Source organism: Myotis daubentonii, chromosome 4 (assembly GCF_963259705.1).
Source record: "Myotis daubentonii chromosome 4, mMyoDau2.1, whole genome shotgun sequence".
Classification (NCBI taxonomy): Eukaryota; Metazoa; Chordata; class Mammalia; order Chiroptera; family Vespertilionidae; genus Myotis; species Myotis daubentonii.
This window is the reverse complement of record NC_081843.1, coordinates 73,619,337-73,640,131: the sequence shown is the minus strand read 5'-3', so window position 1 is coordinate 73,640,131 and position 20,795 is coordinate 73,619,337. Positions and strand designations below refer to the sequence as shown.

The following is a 20,795-nucleotide window of genomic DNA, read 5'->3' as shown; positions in this document are numbered from 1 at the left end:
GATGGCACTGTCCAACAGCTGGTGGACCAAGTCACTACGCACGGTTAAAACTTACTTAGGGCAGCCCCTCTTTTCTAGACAGAAAGCATATTCTGTTGTTCAACATACTTAGTCAACATTTTTTGTCCAAAGCATGTGCTAGGTGTTGCTTGTAGTTTCATTTATAAATATTTCCCTCAGGATCAGTTAAAACATTTTTTGAAATTTTCAGGAAAACTTAAACATTCAGAGTTTATCCTGATTTGGATTATAAGAGGCAGTGCGGGGTATTTGGTAACTGGGTATTAATCAATCCTAAACACCCCTAAAATTTAATAAGTAGCTTCAAGTTCAGGAAGAAGGTGGTGGTATAAAAGAAAAAAGAAAAATATGCAAATGCTTAAACTGTGACATATCCATAAAGCGTAACTCTGAAGGAGTTAAAAAGGACGAGGTAGGTCTATTCATACCAACTTGGCCATACCTTCCAAAGAAATTAAGTAAAAAGTAGCAATTGTAGAACAAGACACGCCATATAAAATTTATACACTCCCTGCCCCCTCAAACAACTAAAAATATCTATCAACAAATACATTTTGTATATAAACGCATATAAAATGCTGAAAGGACACATATTAACTAGGTTATAGTAGCAATTTCTAGGAATGAAACTGAGATGTTACGAGGGACTTTTGCTTTATCTGTACTGTTAAAAAAACATTTGCAAAAAAGAAATCATGTAAGAACCACTTGCATAATTAAGTTTTTTCGCTAAAAAAGCAGAGAAGTAGTGAGTTAAATATTCAAAGACAATACTATTGTAAAATGGAGAACGTGTTTTCTCATTAAGTGATCGATTGTTAAATATCGTGAGTTTAAACTTTTGTACCTGTACCTGCCTTTTTATAAAAGGCCTGCCGTTCCTAGTTGGGACACGATGGAGTGGATTAGCAGGCAGAGGACCTGTGTTCTAGTCCTTGTTCTGCCTCTTACTGGGCCAATCACTTAATCTTGCTGCGTCTATGAAATCTACAAAATGGGATGACAAATACGGTTAAGTCACGACATTGCTGTGAACTTGTGAGATGGCCATGCACCGTGGACCGTGACGGTCTATGTTTACACTATTATATATAACGGGATTGTAAAGCACAGAATGTACTCTAGATAAAGGCTCTGCTAAAGGAGACCAAGATTAATCACTAAGTCGAAAAATATGTACAAAGGTGGTTTAAAAGTCAGTTTATTTGACAATTCACAAGTGATTTGTACGTTTTATGGATTATTTGGAGCCAAATTTGAAAACCAGTAGCTCCATTTCTTCCTGGAATGTCTGACATGCTCTAATTCACCTAAGGAGTGCAAGTCATGTCTACTCAAGGAATTCAAGCTCATTTTAATTTTAACTTACACTAGACATAAAAATCAAATAACCAATACAAGGAGTATTTTGTTGCTGTTGTTTGAGCTTATTTCTAACAGAGATAATTTGTATACAGTTACCTGTTTATGAATCAATATAAAAGACGAGTAAGACAACAGAAACGTTAACCCTAAACTTTCTATGGCAATGAGAACACAAAATCACCTGGTCCTCAGGGTGAATTCAGTATCAAAGTAACACCTTGGAAAAGGCACATGCAATACACTTGAGCCTCTAGAACTTGACTTTGAGGAGAGGCAGGTGAGCCGCAGAAAGATAATAAGTTCTACTAGGAAAGTGTTAATTCTTCTTGTCTGTTGTCCCCCCACCCCCACAACCTTTTAGAAATGACAGCAACATGGAAGCTATTAACAGAAAAAAAAGGTAACATTTAATCAACACGTCAATAAGAAAAATGAAGTCATTTTCATAAACATTTGAAACTGGGCTTATAGAAGACAGCAGTTACCACATGTAGACCCCACCTATGTATTTTGTTTCAGTTGCAAAGTATTGAGAAAGCCCGGATTCACACTAAGAAATAGTAGCACTTCTTTAATAGCTCACCTCGAAATGCCAAGATGCTCTTCAATTTATCAGAGATGGCCTTAGTCTGCATCTGCACAAAAATAGTTAACCTGGTACTAATGTTTGCTGGATTTCAATGTTTTAAAATGTTATAAATGGTGTACTGGAGTTCGTTGGTTTTGATTTTTTAAGTTAATATATATTTTAAAATCAAACTTTATTGAAGGATCTCAAGAAAACAGTTCGAGTATCATTGCCTCAGACATGAGTTTATTTACTGGTATTACTATTGTGTGAAATCTGCCTGGTTTTCTGACACTCCACTCTAGGCTTCCATGAATCCCCACACTTTGGTTGTCCACTCTTCCCTCTTGGCCGTTCCTTTTGTTCCCTTGACAAGCTCTTGTCCTGTCCTGCACCTGGCCCACAGTGACATGGTCATCTTATTCTCCCCATTTCTTATGCCCTCAATTGCCATTACCTATGCCGGCAACTCCCAAATACCTATCTCCCAAATAGATAGCTCCTATTTCCCTTCTAAGCTCCATTTAGACTTAGATCTCAGTTGGATGTTCTATAGACATCTTAACTCAAAACAGAACTCATCATTCATCATCCTTTGTCTCACCTCCTCTCTTGAATTTGCTCTCTCAATAAATGGGATTGTTCATCTGGTTGTCTAACTGAAGAGATCTAGGAATCATCCCGCATCCTTCTTTTTCCTTGTCATCTACATTAGCCAACCAGCCCTACTAATTCCACCTTCTAAATACTCTCTGAATCCATTCCACCTTCTCCATTCCCACTGCCACTGCCATGATGGGGGATTTATTGTACTTCACACAATACCTAGACTTATAAAACATGTTTTTGTTACATCACTTCTTTACAGGAAATCCTTAAATACCTTTGCATTTCCTTCAGAATAAAACCCACAATTTCATACAACTTAAAGTCCTTCCTGTTCTTCCCTTTGCCTACTTCTCCATTATACTCTACAATTCTCTTTCACTTCTTTTTCTGCTAGTTAGCTCCTACTCCTACATCAAGGCTCAGACAGGTACCATCTCTTCTGGAAAAGACTTCTCCACTCCTCTTGCCTCTGGGCCCCCTCATGTGAGTGCTCTCCTTTTCCCAGCACTTTACACTGTAAAGTACATGTGTCCTGCACTAAATTGTGAGCGTCTCTCTTGTTTCGATTCCAAAATAGAATAACAGGTGGGACATAACAGGTGCTCAATAAATATTTTAGTTGCAAGAGTAAGAAGCGTGACTTAGAGGCCGGTAGATCACTTATAGGTCTATTAACAAAGCACTAACCTCACAACTGGGACTTCCCAGTGAGACGACACCTTGCTCTATGAATCTTTTCAATTAACCCAATTCAAACCCAATCCTTTTGGTTCCTCAAAAAGTTAAAGATAGAATTAACACATTATCCTGCAATCCCACTCCTAGGTGGAAATGAAAACAGGGACTCAAACAAACACTTGTACATGAATGTTCATTGCAGAATTACTCACAATAGCCAAAAGGTAAAAATGACCCACATGTCAATTGACAGATGAATGGATAAAGCAAATGTGGTATATCTGTACAATGGAATATTATTCAGCATTCAAAAGAATAAAATTCTGATATATGCCACAATATGGATGAGCCTTGAAAGCATTTTACTAAATGAAAAAACCAGACACAAAAAGACAAATATTGTATGATTCTACTTATGTGAGGCATATTACCATCCAATGAGTTACTTCTGTGGCTGAGCCAATGGCTTGATCAACCTGGAGAGGCCTCAACTGCTGTGGAACCAGAACCGACCACAAACTAACTCAGTACTGACTGCTGACCTGCTATTCAGTGGAGGGGGGTGAGTTGTGCAGGTTTACAACTTGTTTCACGAGGGAACTTGAGAGATGAACTGCCTTTCCAAGGCCTTTAGAAATAGTTTGATACCTAAGTTTTATAGACTGAATTCTGCATATGAAACCACTTTCCTTATATTATCTGAAGTGCTTAAATTTAAAAAATTGGGACTAAAACGTGACAGCTGCAAATAAAATATGACTTACAACTGAATGACAATAAGCATTGTCAAAATCAAAGGAAGGTAAAGGAAGAAGTTCAAGGAGTATGGATATAAAATATATAATTAAGTGCCCTAACAGAGATATTCTAGAGAGGCAAGGAAGGCAAGCTAGAGGGAAAGATTGTACCAGAAACATGAGCCAAGATTTCCACCCTCTTTAAACTGATGTACTGGATGGCCAGCCCGATGACGGAGGGAACGCTGGATGGCCAGCCCGATGACTTCAGGTGCAATCATTTGAGCCTCTTCCCTGCCTTACTCCACCCCCTTCCAAAGGAACACCCTGGGATGGGCCCCTCTATGTAGAAATGAAATGTCAAACAGTCAGTACAGTGCCTGTCATACAGCAGATCATCAACAAACACTCCTTTATGTTCCATTTCACACTGAAGTTGTCAGGAAAGCATTCGCTTCAAGTACATGTGCTTTCTAGCCATGTTTTCTGAAATAGTCACTCTGTTTAAGCGATAACTATTAAATAGGTCATAGACAGAGGTCATAGATATATGACTGACTACATATATGCACATATAACACAGAAAAAATCATGAATGTTGCTAGAAAAACTACCGACAAGACATTTTTCTATGCTACAAAAATGGGCTTAATTTTGCATTTATTAGGCACCCATTATCACCTTAATTTGGTGTTACTAAAAGAAAGCAGAGTAATATGTCTGTCCCTGGGTAGATCGGATGTGAAAATAACTGACAAAAGTAGGTCAGAATCCCACAGAATGTTGAGTCTGAATGTTGTCATATTAGGTTATAAATCCTGACAAGACAAATTTCAAGGTCTCTGAAAGCCTTTGAAATTCATGAGGGCAATCCCAACTCATTTATTTAAAAGCAGCAGCAGGTAGGAAATAGCACTTTTATGTGTCTCTGGCTACCCTGCCGTCCCTTAGAGAAAAGCTGGTCGTCATGCTCCTACTCTTCTTGCTGGCTCTGACCTCCCCTCAAAAAAACCCTCTTCCCACCCTGATGTACTCCCGGTATCCTCTGGAATGGGTCCTTGAAAGGAAACAAGGGTCCTCAATGAGACCGGCGATTCCATGAGACGTCTAGTGGGAGCTGTGGCCTTTCCCCTACTCTATCTAGTCCAGATGTAATTTCTCTCCCCGTGTCACCTGTTTTTGGTAAAAATGACTTACGTTTCTTTTCCATCTAGTGTACAAAGCAGAAATCACTAGGCAGTGAGTGCTGACTGAGTTTTTGAGGTGTTGTTTTTTTCTTGGATGAAATTGTTAACTATTTTATGAGGCAATATATAAACAAAAAAATGAAAAACATTTGCCCTGGCCAATTAGCTCAGTAGTTAGAGCATCGGCCTGCAGACCAAACAGCCCCCTGGTTTGATTCCTGTCAAGGGCAAATACTTTGGTTGCAGGTTCCCAGCCTTGGTAGGGGCGAGTGTAGGAGGCAGCCAATCGATGTGTCTCTCGTATCAATATTTCTCTCTTCCTCCTCTTTCCTCCCTTACACTCTCTTTAGAAACCAGTGAAAAATATGTCCTCGGGTGAGGGTTAAATAAATGAATAAATAAATACATCATGTCTTTAATTCAATTAACTATGTTTCTATTTGTGTGACATCTACATATCAGATTCCCATAGAGAAAAACTTTCATAAAAACGTAAGGTCCAATTTAATGTGAATGTGAGGAACATCTGCACAATTACAGTAAGGTAAATGATGCATCTGTTGCCATTCTAAAAAGATACTTTTCTAATAATTTTCAAAATATTCTTACATAAAAATCATCTTAACAAATTATGGTATAATAGGCTACTTAAGAAAATTTTAAAAATATGTCATTCTCAACTACTACTTATCTGGAAGTTTTCTTCTTCAAGTTTTATATAATTTACTTCATGAATGATAAAAGAACAATGCTAAATATCCAGAAGACAAAAATTCATTGAAGACTATTTTATAACTTCAAGCACAGAATTTCAGGAGGTTAGAATCATTTGATGTCAAATAAACAAAAGAATTTATTGAAAAACAAACACACAAACAAACGCTGCCACCTAACAAATGTTCCCCCTGCCTGCCTCCCACTCCAGAACGGACAGAAATCAGGTGCGCAGGAGAGAGCAGGCGAGCTGCGTACTCCAGAGTTAAATGAAAACATGGAAGACTGTAGCACACTTGTTAAAGAATGAATTTAATTTGAACAAGGAATTTAATTCTTTAACAAACAAATAACTTTAAAAAGGTGGTACTGGTTTAATTTTGAGTGTCCCTTTTTCAAGTTCCACTTGGAGGAAAAAAAAGTGTAAGTTTTTTCTCTACTGTAATTGCCTCCCAACAGTTCAATGACAGCAAAACATTAAATCTATGATGGTGCTGGAGTTCTTCTGTGAGGGCAGGGATGCACCTTCATGAACTTTGTAAAATCTGCAGTAAGGGAGAGAAAAAAGAGAGAGGGGGAGGGAGGAAAGGCGGAGGGAGAGGGGAGAGAGGGGGGAAAGAGAGGAGAGGGAGAGAGAGAGAGAGAGAGAGAGAGAGAGAGAGAGAGAGAGAGAGAGACCAAAACTAATTTCCCAGGCAGGAAAATACTTACAAAACCTTTTATGTCAAAGTTAGGGTTTCACAACGAAATCACACTAATGTAAAATCCAATAGCACCTGTAAGATTTAAGTAAATGCTGCCATCACTTGAACGCTTTTTAAAAAGTATCTGTAAAAGACTGAGGGGGGGGGGGAAAGATAAAGTACATTCTCCAGAGAACAACAAATGTATGTCAAAATAAAAACTGTATTTTTGTCTTTCTTTTTCTTCAGTGGTTTTTTTGTACAAGAATTCAGTTTTCATATAATAACTTATACACAACGGGATCAACCTCGGCTCTCCTTTCTGTGTCACTTCGAGTCCACATGTTCAGGCTACAGTCCCCAACATTACTTTCTGACAAATATATTACCACAGTTTGATCTAAATATAGATACATTATATAATATTTGTCTCTGGGAAAATCAAATTTTAATATGCAAACTTTTATTTCTATAATACAGAAATGGAGAAAACTACAGTAGGCACACAACCTAATTATGACTTGAAAATGATGACTCTAGATACTCTCCTACCATAAATCAATGTTTAAAATAGTCTTAAGATTTTTATTTATATGTGCACTTGTGTCCACCTTATCCCATATACTGTACACGTCTAATGACAATCTGGGAATTTAAAGGTGCAGCCCTCAAGAAATTGTTAGATCACTTTAAAAAAAATTAGGCTCTATTGGACAAGGAAAAAACTCAGAAAATTTCCAATTTTAAATTTCATATAGTAGGAAAATATTAAAAATAATTTTCTGTATATACATATGGGTATATGTATATATTGAGTTACACACATCTCACATATCAATACAACTCAAGTGGAGACATTTTGATGAGTTATTTTCCCACTATATAATAACTATGTCAAAATTTAAAAATATCTTATTACATCATTAAAATAATTCACTTACCATTTCAACAGCTTACACTGTTTATTTATTTTTAACTCTTCATATCTACATTCCCTGATCCCTAGAGTTAAATCCCCTATTTAAGTCAAAATCTGGTGCTCTTTGTTACTCAGAAACTGATAGATAAAATCACATCTACTTCAAAATTCTATCAATTAAATAAAATTTTATTACCTGATTTGTCAGAGAAATATCTCAGCTCTGAGCTTGTGTACCTACATTACCTTCCCTGTAATACATAGGTGAGGAAAATACCCTAAAATAGATGGAGGTAACTCACATGATGTCATAGCACATATAATACATGATGATTAAGTGTCTGATAAAAACTTTTCAGAGACATCTGAAAACTCACTTTAGAAACTAACTTTAGAAACAAACCATTTATTTTTCACTCTAATATAAATTAATATGTATGTATTTTCATACATACACATACATATATAAAACAAAATTGCTTATGCTGAGTAGCTGTTTGTGAGTGAAAAAATGGTTACAAATTGATTAATTGGCTTAATTTTGTTCTTAACAATTCAATCCTTTGGGGGTACAAACCAAAAGTCAGTGCACTTTGTAGACTCCTCAGAGTCAGATTCCCAGCATACACTTTAAAAAAGAACCCTCCTCAACATCGCAGGCATTGTACAGCAAGAATACATGGACTCTGATGCAACTCCTACTCCATATGCAGACTAAACAGCACGTGCCTTACTTTTAAAATAGCTTCTAAAAAGAAATATATAAAGAAATGCATCTTTGCTAAAAGTCTTTTAAAATTACATCAAAACAACATTAAAACCTGTTCACTGAGAAGAGCCTATTGAATTGAATTCCTGTGTTGAAATGCCTAGTTAACAGTTCAGAATATTGCCTTGTGAGGTTTGACTAGAGAGATGGTTGGCGTGAAGATCCAGACAGAGTACACGGCTCAATCCCAATAGTCCTCTGATCAGCTGTTTGATGGAAATGGATCCCTTTTAAAATAGCTATACACCTGAAAATGATCTGTAATAAACAGTTCCCCAATAACCATAATTATTTGTAAATTGAAATGCGTTGATCATTCAGAAAAGATTTCTTGCAAAATATATAAATAAAGGTAACTGCATATTCTGTAAATATACTTAACACTGCTAGACCAGACCGTCAGTGACGGGCTGCTGCATTTCAGGACTGTGTCAAATTTATTAGAAATTTAAAAAGAAAAATTTCTGAGGGACTCAGCTGCCTTCGTTTGTTGGCTTTAAAATGTGTAATAAAATGGGAGACAGTATCTTCTCATAAATACATGGAATCAATATGGAAAAGTAAACTATACAGTGACAAGGTTAGAGAACACCAGAGTGTAGCAGAGTGGTCACCAGAGTGAAATATCTTCCCGCGTAAAAAAGGGGAAGAGCTCTATACACCCCGTCACAGCAAGCATGTTTCAATTAAAGACGCAGCTCTCTCTCACTCCTGGCAAGAATTAACTGGTAATGACACTGCTTCTCAACAGTGCAAAAATATCCTGAGAAATTATTCAGATTATAACAAAAGACAGGGCTTTCGTCACTAAGTTTTTTTGCACAAAACACAGCTGTAGATATCATAAATAAATTAAGTTAAAAAGCAGATAGCCTTCACTGTGTTGAACACAAAAGGGGGATGTGACCCAGACATTATTAATTCTCCCATTGGCTAATATCAGGAAAAAGAAGAAAAGGATTGCATTAAGTGTCTATTTATAATTTTCTAGTTAACTATGGCCAATAATATACATGGAGGTAATTTGTAGTTCAAGTGTTTCATCTCTTTTTTCCCCAACTAGCTAAAAGCTGGATTCTAAAATTTACACTGAAATATACAATTCCAATTTTCAAAAAAATCCTCCTCCCGGAGGAGTGATATTTAAATTTTTTGTGCAATCTTGATGCAGAGCCCAAACAGTCCTATGAAGGGAGACAGTGTATTTTTTAATCAATTGGCACTGAAATTTCACTTTCCTTAGCTGCATTCTAGAAGCTTGGCCAGGTTATCTCGTAACTCTGTTAGTTCAAATATTTTCCCATCGAGAATGTCTAAGAGCGTCTTCAGGTTATTACGAAAAGCTTCTTGTTCGCTCTGACTTTTCTCCAGACGTTGCTCTAAGTCAGACAGTTGTCCCTCCAGGTCTTTGTTCCGAATTTCTACTTCCTTTAGAAACAAAAGTGTGACATATATACACGTCAGTTCATGATTTAGAAAACGATACGACTTTTGTTATTACCAATACTGTGGTCGTTATGAATCTCAGGTTAACACAATTTTAGGAGAGATTTCAGACTTCACCATCTGAGAAATCCATGCGGTTTTACTGACGGGTTTGTGCATGAATCCACCGACCCATCTAACAAAAATGTCCTGACTGCTTACTTTGTGCCAGGCAAGCCCCTGGGCACTTCAAATACCGAGACAGTACTGAAGACCCACGTAGAGGATTACCTGCATCTCATTTCTATTTCTGCTACCATGCTGTTCCTAATGCACAATTGTTAGCAATCTCTGGTGAAAGCAGGCAGAGAAAAAGAGGGAAGTTAATGTTTTCTCCTTACTGACAATTCCGGAGAAAGACTGAGAGAAGAAAATGATTCCCTAAAATTAAGTTTTAGGATCCTCTGAATATGTTAATTATTCTCTGTTTTGCCACAAGAGCGAGTGAATGCATGTGGTAGAAAATATAGTTCAATTGCTAAAAGTGATAGTGAAGATATATAATAACTACATATAAGAATTATAAAGCTAAAATTCCAACATACTGGAGAACAAGGAAAGAAAAAGAATCACAAAAAAGGAAGTTCATGGCAACAAAAATAATTTTTTAACACATTAAATTCTGGCATACTTAGAAGTTTTTACTGCTCTAAAAATGTTTCTAAATGTGACAAATATAGTAAGCAATTCTATAAAATAAAATAACGTAACATGAGGTTTGATTTAATTTCAGTAAAAGATAAAATTGAGAAAAAAAGCAGAAAATCAACTATTATACTTTAAATAAGCATATGAATTGCAGATAAGCAATGAATTGAAAGTTACAGCAGTCCCCTTATCTGAGAGGGGACACACTCTAAGATCCCCAGTGGATGCCTGAAACTGCAGAGAGCACCAAACCCTATATATACTGTATTTTTCCCTACACATACATACCTATGATAACATTGAGCTTATAAATTAGGTACAGTAAAATATTAACAATAAAATGGGATGATTATAACAACATACTGTAGCAAAAGTTATGTGAATGTGGTCTCTCTCTCAAAATATCTGGTAACTGAGACAGCTACTACGTGACCAACAGGTGCGTAGCCTTCTCAACGTGGACACGCTGGACGCAGAGATGTATGTCCTGGGGGGACAGAGCAGGACGGCCGAAGATTTTTCATGATGCTCAAAATGGTGTGCAATTTAAAACTTATACATTGTTTATTTCTGGAATTTCCCATTTAATATTTTCAGACTGCAGTTGACCACAAGTAACTGTTTTTTGTGCAATCTTGATAAAAAACAAAAAAACCCTAGGTAAAGAGGGGGCTACTGTAGATAGCCTTTCTAGAAAGCTCACTTTTACAACTGAGAGGACTGAGGTGACTGACACAATTCACATTCACGTATGCAAATTCAATGGAGTAATAAAAACATTTTGGTGTTAGTAACACAATATGAATCAGCCTCAGAAACTATATTTCAAAAACAGTAGTACATCATTTAAGTATAAATCTCTAAAAAATTCTGTCAAGTCTAAAGGATAGGGGGAAAATTTTTTAAATTACTGCAAGACAATTTGGTAAATAAAAAGAACAGTATGTGAAGCAGATCTGTATGCATGAGGACAAACACTGGGAATTAATGTACTAATAGGAACTACTTCAGGGATTTGGGATGATGGGTACTTTTTTCCGAAATTTGTCTTATGATACCTGCTAAACTTTGGAGAAAAATAACTGGGAAATGGCTTGAATACATAAGAGAGTAACGGTTGATTTAGGATTCCGAACATGTAGAAATGTTCATGGGCTTTGACAGAAATAACTAACATCAAGGCTTAAGCCAGGATGCCACAGATGCGTTGCAACAGCCTGGGAAAACATAAAAAAGGAATTACGCAGCTATAATCACTTATAAATGAAGAATTTAAGGAATCCCAACCTAATCTTAAGGTATTTACTGTGAGATGTTTACCAGGTACGTTTCTAATCTCTTTCCTTTGAATAATCCACAAGATGAAGATAAGTAAACTGAGCGCAGAATCTGAAATCAATAAAATGTTTATAAATTCAGAATCCCTGAAGGCTCTAAACTATGAGGGAGAAAATAGACCCTGGGATCAAATCTAAAAATGCCACTCATGCTCTCTTGCCTGCTTAAACAATAAGCTTAAGAGTAGAATGTTTCCAACTATAAAAATAGACGAAATGTCATTCACTAGAAAACAGCCACTTCACCAGGCACCGCCCAGTGTGCCCTCTAAAGCCTTCCTTTAAAATGAAAGGCTTCCTTGTTCTCTTTGCCAATCAAGGAAACATCCAAACATTTTCAATGGAAGCAAGCAAAACACAAAATTCTCTCCACTATTAAAACGGTATTGTTCTCTCTCAAAGGAGTCTCACACTCCAAGCCGTTTTTCTGATTGGAGGAATTTTACTAGGGAGGTAACAAAAGGGATCCAATACAATGCTGACGGTGTGGTCTATTCTGAGGCAGAGAATGTGGTCCTAGGCAAGAACAGACAACCGGTGCACGGGGCCAACAGGAGGCCCTCAGAGCCCTGGATGGTGGCACTTCCCATTCTTCCACCTTCTGTACATATTTTCCAATCCTCTTTTTTCTTCCTGTATTGTCTCTCCTAACTCATTCTTCTGTTTATTATCATTCTTGTCCTACTATTTTCCCCTTCTCCTTTACTGATATGTAAGCATGTTACCGGACACTCAGAGGCCTGGTTCAGCCCTTATAAAGAAAGCACTGCAGCCGTAATCGGTTTGGCTCAGTGGATAGAGCGTCAGCCTGCGGACTGAAAGGTCCCAGGTTTGATTCCGGTCAAGGGCATGTACCTTGGTTGTTGGCACATCCCCAGTAGGGGGTGTGCAGGAGGCAGCTGATTGATATTTCTCTCTCATCGATGTTTCTAACTATCCCTCTCCTTTCCTCTGTGTAAAAAAATCAATAAAATATATTAAAAAAAAAAAAAAGAAAACACTGCAGGCTAGAATTTTTGCTAACTCCCTTTCCAGTGCTTTACAGTCAATAACTGAAAGTATCGATCCTAGTTGACAGAAGGTCAAGCTCTGTATTTGTTAGTTTGATAAGTACTTTTGATATTCAGTGAAATAATAGGTAAAAATTGATATTCACAATTCCAGGTGCCAACTGTAATTATTCAATTACTGATCAATCAATGATGAAATACATTTAGCAATTTAATATGAATGAATTACCTCTTAGTTTCTCTGGGATAATGTAAATGTACATATAACTAAAAAATTTTTTTAAAGAATTGTTAGGAATGATTGGACACTTGCTGCCTGAAGCAGTGTGGTCATGAAGAAAGAAGAGAAATTTTGTAATCAAAACAAATCTAGGCCTCACTCCTTTCTAGCTAGGTGCTTGACTGAACTTGCTAACACCTCTGAACTGCTGCCTTCTCGCACTTCTTACTGTGAGAATCAGAGCTAATGTATGTAAGTGCTTAGCATACGCCTGAATTATAGCCAATATTGAAAAAATGGTAGCCAAAGTTGAAACAGGCAACAAAACTAGGCTGCATTTCCCCCATATTTTCCCAGCCCCGATTGCAGGCTTCATATTTTAGTTCTACACCAGGACGTCTCAACCTTGGCACACTGACATTTTGGACGAGATGACTCCATGTTCTGCAGCATCCTTGGCTTTGACCTACGAGCTAGCAGTAGCACCGCCCTACTTGTGAACATAGAAAATGTCTCCACACATTGTTAAATGTCCCCTGGGGAACAAAACTGTACCCAGTTGAAAACCACTGATTTACACAGATGATTAAAATGTAGAAACATTTTGTAGAGCAAATCAAAACAAGTGACCTCACTTTTTCCCAGGCCACTGAAAATCAGTGATAGGAGGGGGAAAGGGAAATATTTCATTTCATGGAAAGAACCTGTTTTCTTTATGAAGGCTCTCTACTGTCAGAGAATGTGACTGTCTCCATTTACATACAGGTTGAACAAGTTAGCCTAGGTAAGCCTCTGTTTCTTCATTGACTCACAGAGAATAAATGCATAACATAAGTGAAGTGCTTAGTGCAGTGTGTCCAGTAACATAGTAAATATTCAATAACTGCTGGTCATTCTGATGATAATCTAGGTACTCTTTCCAATCCTGGGCTTTCAGGTCCCACTTATCACCTCTTATCCAAAATTCCTCACTCTATACATGCATTTATTTCTCCTGCAAACCATAAAGTGGTCCTAACCCCTCTTGAGGCAGCCATGGGGGTTTAATCAAAGTTTCTGAGTTTTCAGGAGGAGACTGTGGTAATGAGTTTTAAAAAAAGTCCTTCTAACGATGGTTCGCTGCCACTGACACCTAATAGGTGTATATAAATTGGAAGCATACTATTCATGCAGAAAAAAGTGAGTAAAATTAATTAGGCTGAAAAAATAAGAAGAGCACTGACTTGATTTCCATTAGGGCACAACTACTGCTTTAACTCATACATTAATTCAATGTAAAAAATGAGCAGAATGTCTAAACTGAATGAAAACCATTTGAGAAGTTTTCTTTAAACTCAAAGTATTTTTAGGTTAAAAGTCGAAATTTCTAAAATAATATACTAAAGATAATTTATAAATGACTACCTATGATGACTATAAGCTACCTAAATGAAATTATCAACTACTTTTTGAAAAAATATAAGCTTAGGCATGAATCAGGAGTCCTAGAAAAGAAAAATGACCAAGAATCTACAAAATGGAGTTTCAGAAAAAAGTCATTACTATGTGACAGAATGACTGATGCCTCCCTATGCGGACATGAACAAACGTTTTATTAGAGCTTACCTGCAGTTTCTGAGTCAGAGAGTCCCTCTGTTCTTGGAGTTCTCTGGCGTTATCAATTTCTTGTTTTAATCTTTCTATTTCCTAGAAAAAGTAGAGCAATGTCTTTAACAACAACATTTAAGTGATATCAAGGAAAAGAGAAGGCACCATTTCCCCCTGAAATTACTGTCCTAGTTCTTTAAGACAATGATTTAAAGAACATTGATTTAAATTCCTTAAAAAAGGTGAAAGGATTTTTAAAAAAAGAAATTAACTCATAGGCAGACAACAGTATGGTGATTACCAGGGGGAAACAGAGATGGGGGCGGTAGAAGAGAGTAAAGGAGGGACAAATGTATGGAAAGAGAGTTGACTTGGGATGGTGAACCATATACAGATGATATGTAATAGAATTGTGTTCCTGAAACCTATATAATTGTATTAACTAATGGCACCCCAGTAAATTCAATAAAAAAAATAAAGAGCATTCCTTTATACTGACTTTTAGAGAGGTGAATTCAACTTTAAATATATATTTTTATTTATTTCAGAGAGGAAGGGGAAGGGACAGAGAGATAGAAACATCAATGATGAGAGAGAATCATTGATCGGCTGCCTCCTGCATGCCTTACACTGGGGATTGAGCCTACAACCTGGGTACATGCCCCGACTGGGAATCGAACTGTGACCTCCTGGTTCATAGGTCAATGCTCAACCACTGAGTCACGCCGACCAGGCTGAATTCATCTTTATAGGCATGTTGTCTTGTGCAGAATAATCTTAAGAAGCAAGCAACAAGTCTAACTTGATGGCTTTGGTGTATACCACTGCTCAGAAACAGTCTGAACATTTTAAGGTTGTTTCAAGTTTTGAATTCTTCCCTGGGATGTTAAATCGAACTGAAAACCAGAGAGAGCAACAGCTTGTAAAATTCATATAACTTCTAATAGTTTCCTGTTGGTCATATGGATACAACTCTCAGACAGAGAGTTGCATAGTTGGTAGGCAACAAGCAGTATCTCAGTCTGATTGCCTCACCATAGTTCATAACAACAGAAACAAGGGTGGAGAAAATATAAACAAGGTTAATATCACTCAAGAAAAATTTCATGCTAAAAAACCCCACACAGCCTTAACTTATCCCATCAAGTACATAGATTCTAATATTTTAGCTAGATTACAGATGAGCAAAAAGTAGAAAGTACCTCTTCCTTTTCTTTCAGTGTTTCTTCCAGTTCTTGTATTGTCTGATTTAATTCTGTCTTATGGGTATGCACTGCATTTGCTTGACTACTAACACATTCAAGCTCAGTCACCTAAAATTAAATGAGAACTCAGGTTAAATTATGTGAAAATTTCAAAGAATTTATTATTGAAGAGATAACAGACCCTTGATAGGTGAATAATGAATTTTGAATCAATATATGAAAATTAATTTTGAGAAATATTAAGATGGAAGAATAAATAGAAAATATTCTTTAAAGATGTGGATTTAGGACAAAAAAGAGCAAAGGAAATAACTATTTACATGGGTTGGTCAGGAAAAGGACAGGAAAACTTAAGTGATTAATGATAGTAGAAAATTCCTTTAAAAACTTCTCATAACATTCAAAATCAGATATAGTCATCTGCCCTCCCTGTAGCTTTCAAATTTAATTGAAAATTGGCCTTGCAGAGGTGAGAAATTTTTCTAATACGTTCCCAAAATGTAAGAGAATCTGGAAGAAAAAATATGCTTAAAATACAACTTAAATATTTGATACTAGAATATCTACATATTAATAGTTTCTTTATGGCAAAAGATAGTTCTTCAGTCAACAGATTGACTGAGAGCCCAAACACAACATAACTTTTAATGAACACTTGCTATTTTTTGAGAGAACAGATACAATATAACCCATCTATGCTCTGAGAACCAATGAAAATCTCCAAACGATGTCCCTGCGCTAAATCTACATGTAAATTTCCTCTGATCAAGGAAATCTGCTGGCCATAAATTCCACGGACAGCAGCCTGTACTTGCCCGCTTGTGCAGACGTTCTGCTTCCTCTTGATATGCAGCAAGTTGCTGTTTCCATTGTTTCACATTGGCAGTAGACTCCAACAGGGCTGCAGTGAGTTTGGCATTATTTCCTTTGAGGGTAGCCAGTTCAGCCTCCCAATGTTTGCTGATTGCTGAACTGAAATAAAAAACACACAAAACAACTCTATCCATTATACCGAATATTATTACATTGAAAGGACAGAAGTACTCAGGTCAATCGTTCAGTTAGTAGTTCATGAATGTTTCAAAGACAATCCAAGAAGAATAAAAACACCAAGTATTGCACTGAAATGCTCCTAGTAAAGAAAACCTAGCAAATGAGGAAATATAAAAAGTGCCAAAGTAGTAGGCTTATTGTGGAAGAGTTCTACTCACTATGACAGATACAGATATCTATAGAAGAGTCTCCACCTGTTCTTTCTTTTCTTAAAAAAAAATATTTTTATTGATTTCAGAGAGGAAAGGAGAGGGAGAGAAAGAGAAATATCAATGATGAGAGAGAATCATCGATTGGCTGCCTCCTGCATGCCCCCTACTGGGGACCAGCCCAAAACCTGGGCATGTGCCCTGAATACTGACACACCAGCTGGGCTCTACCCATTCTCTTTTGAAGAATAAACATTATATCCTGAAAAATATCTATGAAGAAAACCTAATAATGTACTATATTTTTAAGAGCATCATAGCCTGAAGTACAATTTTATTCCTTCATATAAAACATATGAGGATGTCCTAGCCAATTCGGCTCAGTGGATAGAGCGTCAGCCTGTGGACTGAAGGGTCCCAGGTTCGACTCTGGTCAAGGGGACATGCCCCAGTTGCGGGCTCAATCCCCAGTGGGAGGCATGAAGGAGGCAGCCAATTGATGATTCTCTCATCTCTCTCTCTAAAGTCAATAAAAATATATTAAAAACAACAACAACAACAACAACCCCCCCAAAAAAACATATGAGGATGCTTCAATGTTTTAATAAGGTTTGGGACATGTAATAGAGTATTTAAAATTATTGGTGATTTATTTCATCTTGTTCAGAATTTTTAAATGTCCTAAATATTTTTTAAAAATGCTGAAATAAAAATATTTCAGGTCATATGACAGACTAGACCTAGAAACTAATGATTTAATTTCTGATAGAATTCCCCTGTCACTGATAGAACAGAACTTAAAGCAATCACCTCTGCCCCCATTTAATGTTCTACTTGATAAGTTACCCATAGTATTTTAATCAAGACAATTTTCTATTACAAAGACAATTCTACTAGTTAGGAAGATCCCTTTTTTAATAATTCCTTTCTTACACTTTATAATGAAGAAAGAATTGCCTCCTTTCTCATTATTGAACAGTTTGTTCCTATTAGTGAAGTTCTACTAACCTCATTCCATTAACTAACTAGTAATGATAATAGCTTTCCGTAATCCACATTTGATGTTTGATGTTATTTGCATCACAAAACAAATATTTTGATGGACTGATATTTTATAATAACATTAATATATATTAGATAAAAGATAGCATAATTTCTACCATCAAGATTCCTAAAGCTCATCATGAATAATTAGACATATCAACATTATGAGATCATTTTTGTGAAATTCTTGCCCAAAACTCATAACTCTCATCCCAATTATGAGAAAACATCCTATAAACCCAAAGTGGGAGACATTCTACAAATTAACTGATTGGTGCTCTTCAAAAGTGTCAAGAAGAGATAAGACTGGGGAAAATGGAGAAGACTAAAAAGACATAAGTAAATGCAATGTGAGATCCTGGTTAGGTCCTAGAACATAAAAAGGGACATTGGTGAAAATTGATATCTGCAGTTTAGTTAGAAGTATTGTATCAATGTCAATTTCCTCATTTTGATAATTATGATTATGAAAGATGTTAACATTAACGAAATCTAAGTGAGAGGCATACGGGAAATCTCTATACAGTTTTGCAACTTTCATATGTCTAAAATTAATTTAAAATAGAAAACTAAAAATGTTTCTAAAGGGTCCTGAAAATTTTTCATCAAAACATGAAAGAAGAGAATCAAACAATTAGTTAAGCTATTAATTTAACAACCCATTTTTCTCCTTAAAAAGAAAGTTCTTTCTGATTCTTCTTTTGTGGAATGATTTTCCAGATTCAGATTTTCTGAGCAAAGTGTACATTGATTCACCTGATCTAACTGAATTATAGATTTTTTTTAAAACCACCTACCAATTGATCCACTACAGAGATGAGTTTTATTTAGATGGGTTTTTCAAAACTCATAAAATTGTACAGAAGGGTAAATTTTACTACTTATAAATTATACTTCAATTAAAACTTTATTCACACTGCCAAAAGAAAAAATAAAAGCTTTCTAAGCACTCCTAGATATTCTTCCTGTGACTGTAGCATTATAAATAATAAGAGCTGGAAAGTCTTCTTAGATGAGTAGAATGGTCTCTAAGCTGCTCCATTCATGTCTGTATTTATTGGCATGGGAAGAGACTGAGTGGGCAGGAAACAGAACAGCTGTGATATAATGAGAGTCCAAAATAAAAAGGAAGGAGGTGAGGGCATCTGGAGATGTTGATAAAAACGAGATTGGAGAAGTAGGATTATAGAGGCAGGGATAAGCAAGGGAAAGGAATAGACAGTTGTAAATAAAATTAGTTTGGGGTCTGGCCAGTGTGGCTCAAGGGTTGAGTGTTGACCTCTGAACCAGGAGGTCATGGTTCCATTCTGGTCAGGGCACATGCCTGGGTTGTGAGTTCAATTTCCAACAGGGGGCATGCAGGAGGCAGCCCATCAATGATTCTCTCTCATCACTTGTTTCTATCTCCCTCTCCCTTCCTCTCTGAAACACACACACACTTAAAAATTGGCTTGGGTAAGGAAAAAATTGAAATGATGCCTCTGGAACAGGATAGAAAAAGATGAACATATAAAGTCTTGATATACCATAATTTATTTACTTCATAGCCATGAACATGTCTTGAGTCTCTAATGTATTAAGTAGTGAGATTTGGCCACAGATAGTAAGTTCAATGAACTCCCACTAACTCTTTTCTTCCTTTACTCTGCAGAGTTCCAAAATACTGCTGATTGCACTTAAGAAAATAAATATTGAAGCAAATTATTTTATCAAATACTGGCATGCATATTGCACAAGACTACAATAACAATCTAAGACCTAATAGTCCTGAAATGAGTAGTACAGGAGACCTGTTCAATGCTAAGTTTGTGTGTTTCTGCATTTTCTGCATTGGTTCCAACGTAAATAAAGATATGTTCTTAAGGCCATTTTGTAATATCAACCAAAAACTGCATCTTTGTTGGTAAATTTGAATCTTTCAGGACATTCTTGCTTCTTCTACTTTAGGAGTGGCTTCATTAATAATCCATCTTTCTAGAGCACAATGTGAAATACAATTTAGATAATAAAATATTTTTTATTATTTTAATTTGCCCTGTTTTCTCTGGAGAGCTTCCTCGTATATTCTTTTCACCATCCAGTATTTATTAGAATACCCTATATCATATCAACTTACAATGAATTCCAAAGAGTATCCTGCAGGAAGTTCTGCATGTGAGCTATTTGTTATCTCAGGTGTGTTCAGCTCTAATATATAATTTTAAATACTTGGCACACTTTTGCAATTTTGAGAAACAATGTTCCTTTCTTCTATCTACAATTCCCCCCCCTTTAGACTCATATTTAGCAGTAATTAATACCTTGGGATTAATTCTGATACCAAAACTTTAAGTTAGCATCTTACATTTCAGGAATATTGTTAAAAAAAATTGAGGTTCTCTGACTGCTAACTTGGTCCTTTTTTTACAGGTACACTTTTGACAGTTTCACACTGAATAAACTGCTCACAAAGAAACACCTAAATTGTTCAGCTGGAGACACCAGTGAGTCAGAAGAGATTTCGAAATACCACTATGACTTCATGTCTGAGTGCTGGAATAAGGACAAAATAATTCTTTATTCCTATGACTGGTAAAGTTTCCCTTCAAACATGACCGGCTAGTTTCCTGCTGGCACTTCCGATCTAGAAGTCAGGGAAGGAGTTCAGAACATTCCAAAAACATCATTTGAAAGGTTCCTGAAGCTGGAATTTTACCATTTTCCTTTATCTAAAGTCGAAGTTCTACAAGAAAGCAGTCAACTTAATTAAATTAGTTATACTTCAAAAGTATCATCTAACAAATAGGTAATCTAGCTAACAAAATAAG

At 36.3% G+C, this 20,795-nt stretch overlaps 1 protein-coding gene across 1 annotated transcript in view; it reads right to left on the bottom strand.

Moving 5' to 3' along the window:
- Positions 1-6,019: 6,019 nt before the first annotated feature.
- Positions 6,020-20,795, bottom strand: part of HOMER1 (homer scaffold protein 1) — an 88,156-nt gene continuing 73,380 nt past the window's right edge. The window contains exons 6-9 of the mRNA XM_059694241.1: positions 16,558-16,714; positions 15,740-15,850; positions 14,556-14,636; positions 6,020-9,678 (exon numbers count right to left, since the gene is read on the bottom strand). Of these exons, the coding sequence (XP_059550224.1) occupies positions 9,490-9,678; positions 14,556-14,636; positions 15,740-15,850; positions 16,558-16,714 (538 nt within the window). The 3' untranslated portion in view covers positions 6,020-9,489. The remainder of the gene's footprint in view (positions 9,679-14,555; positions 14,637-15,739; positions 15,851-16,557; positions 16,715-20,795) is intronic.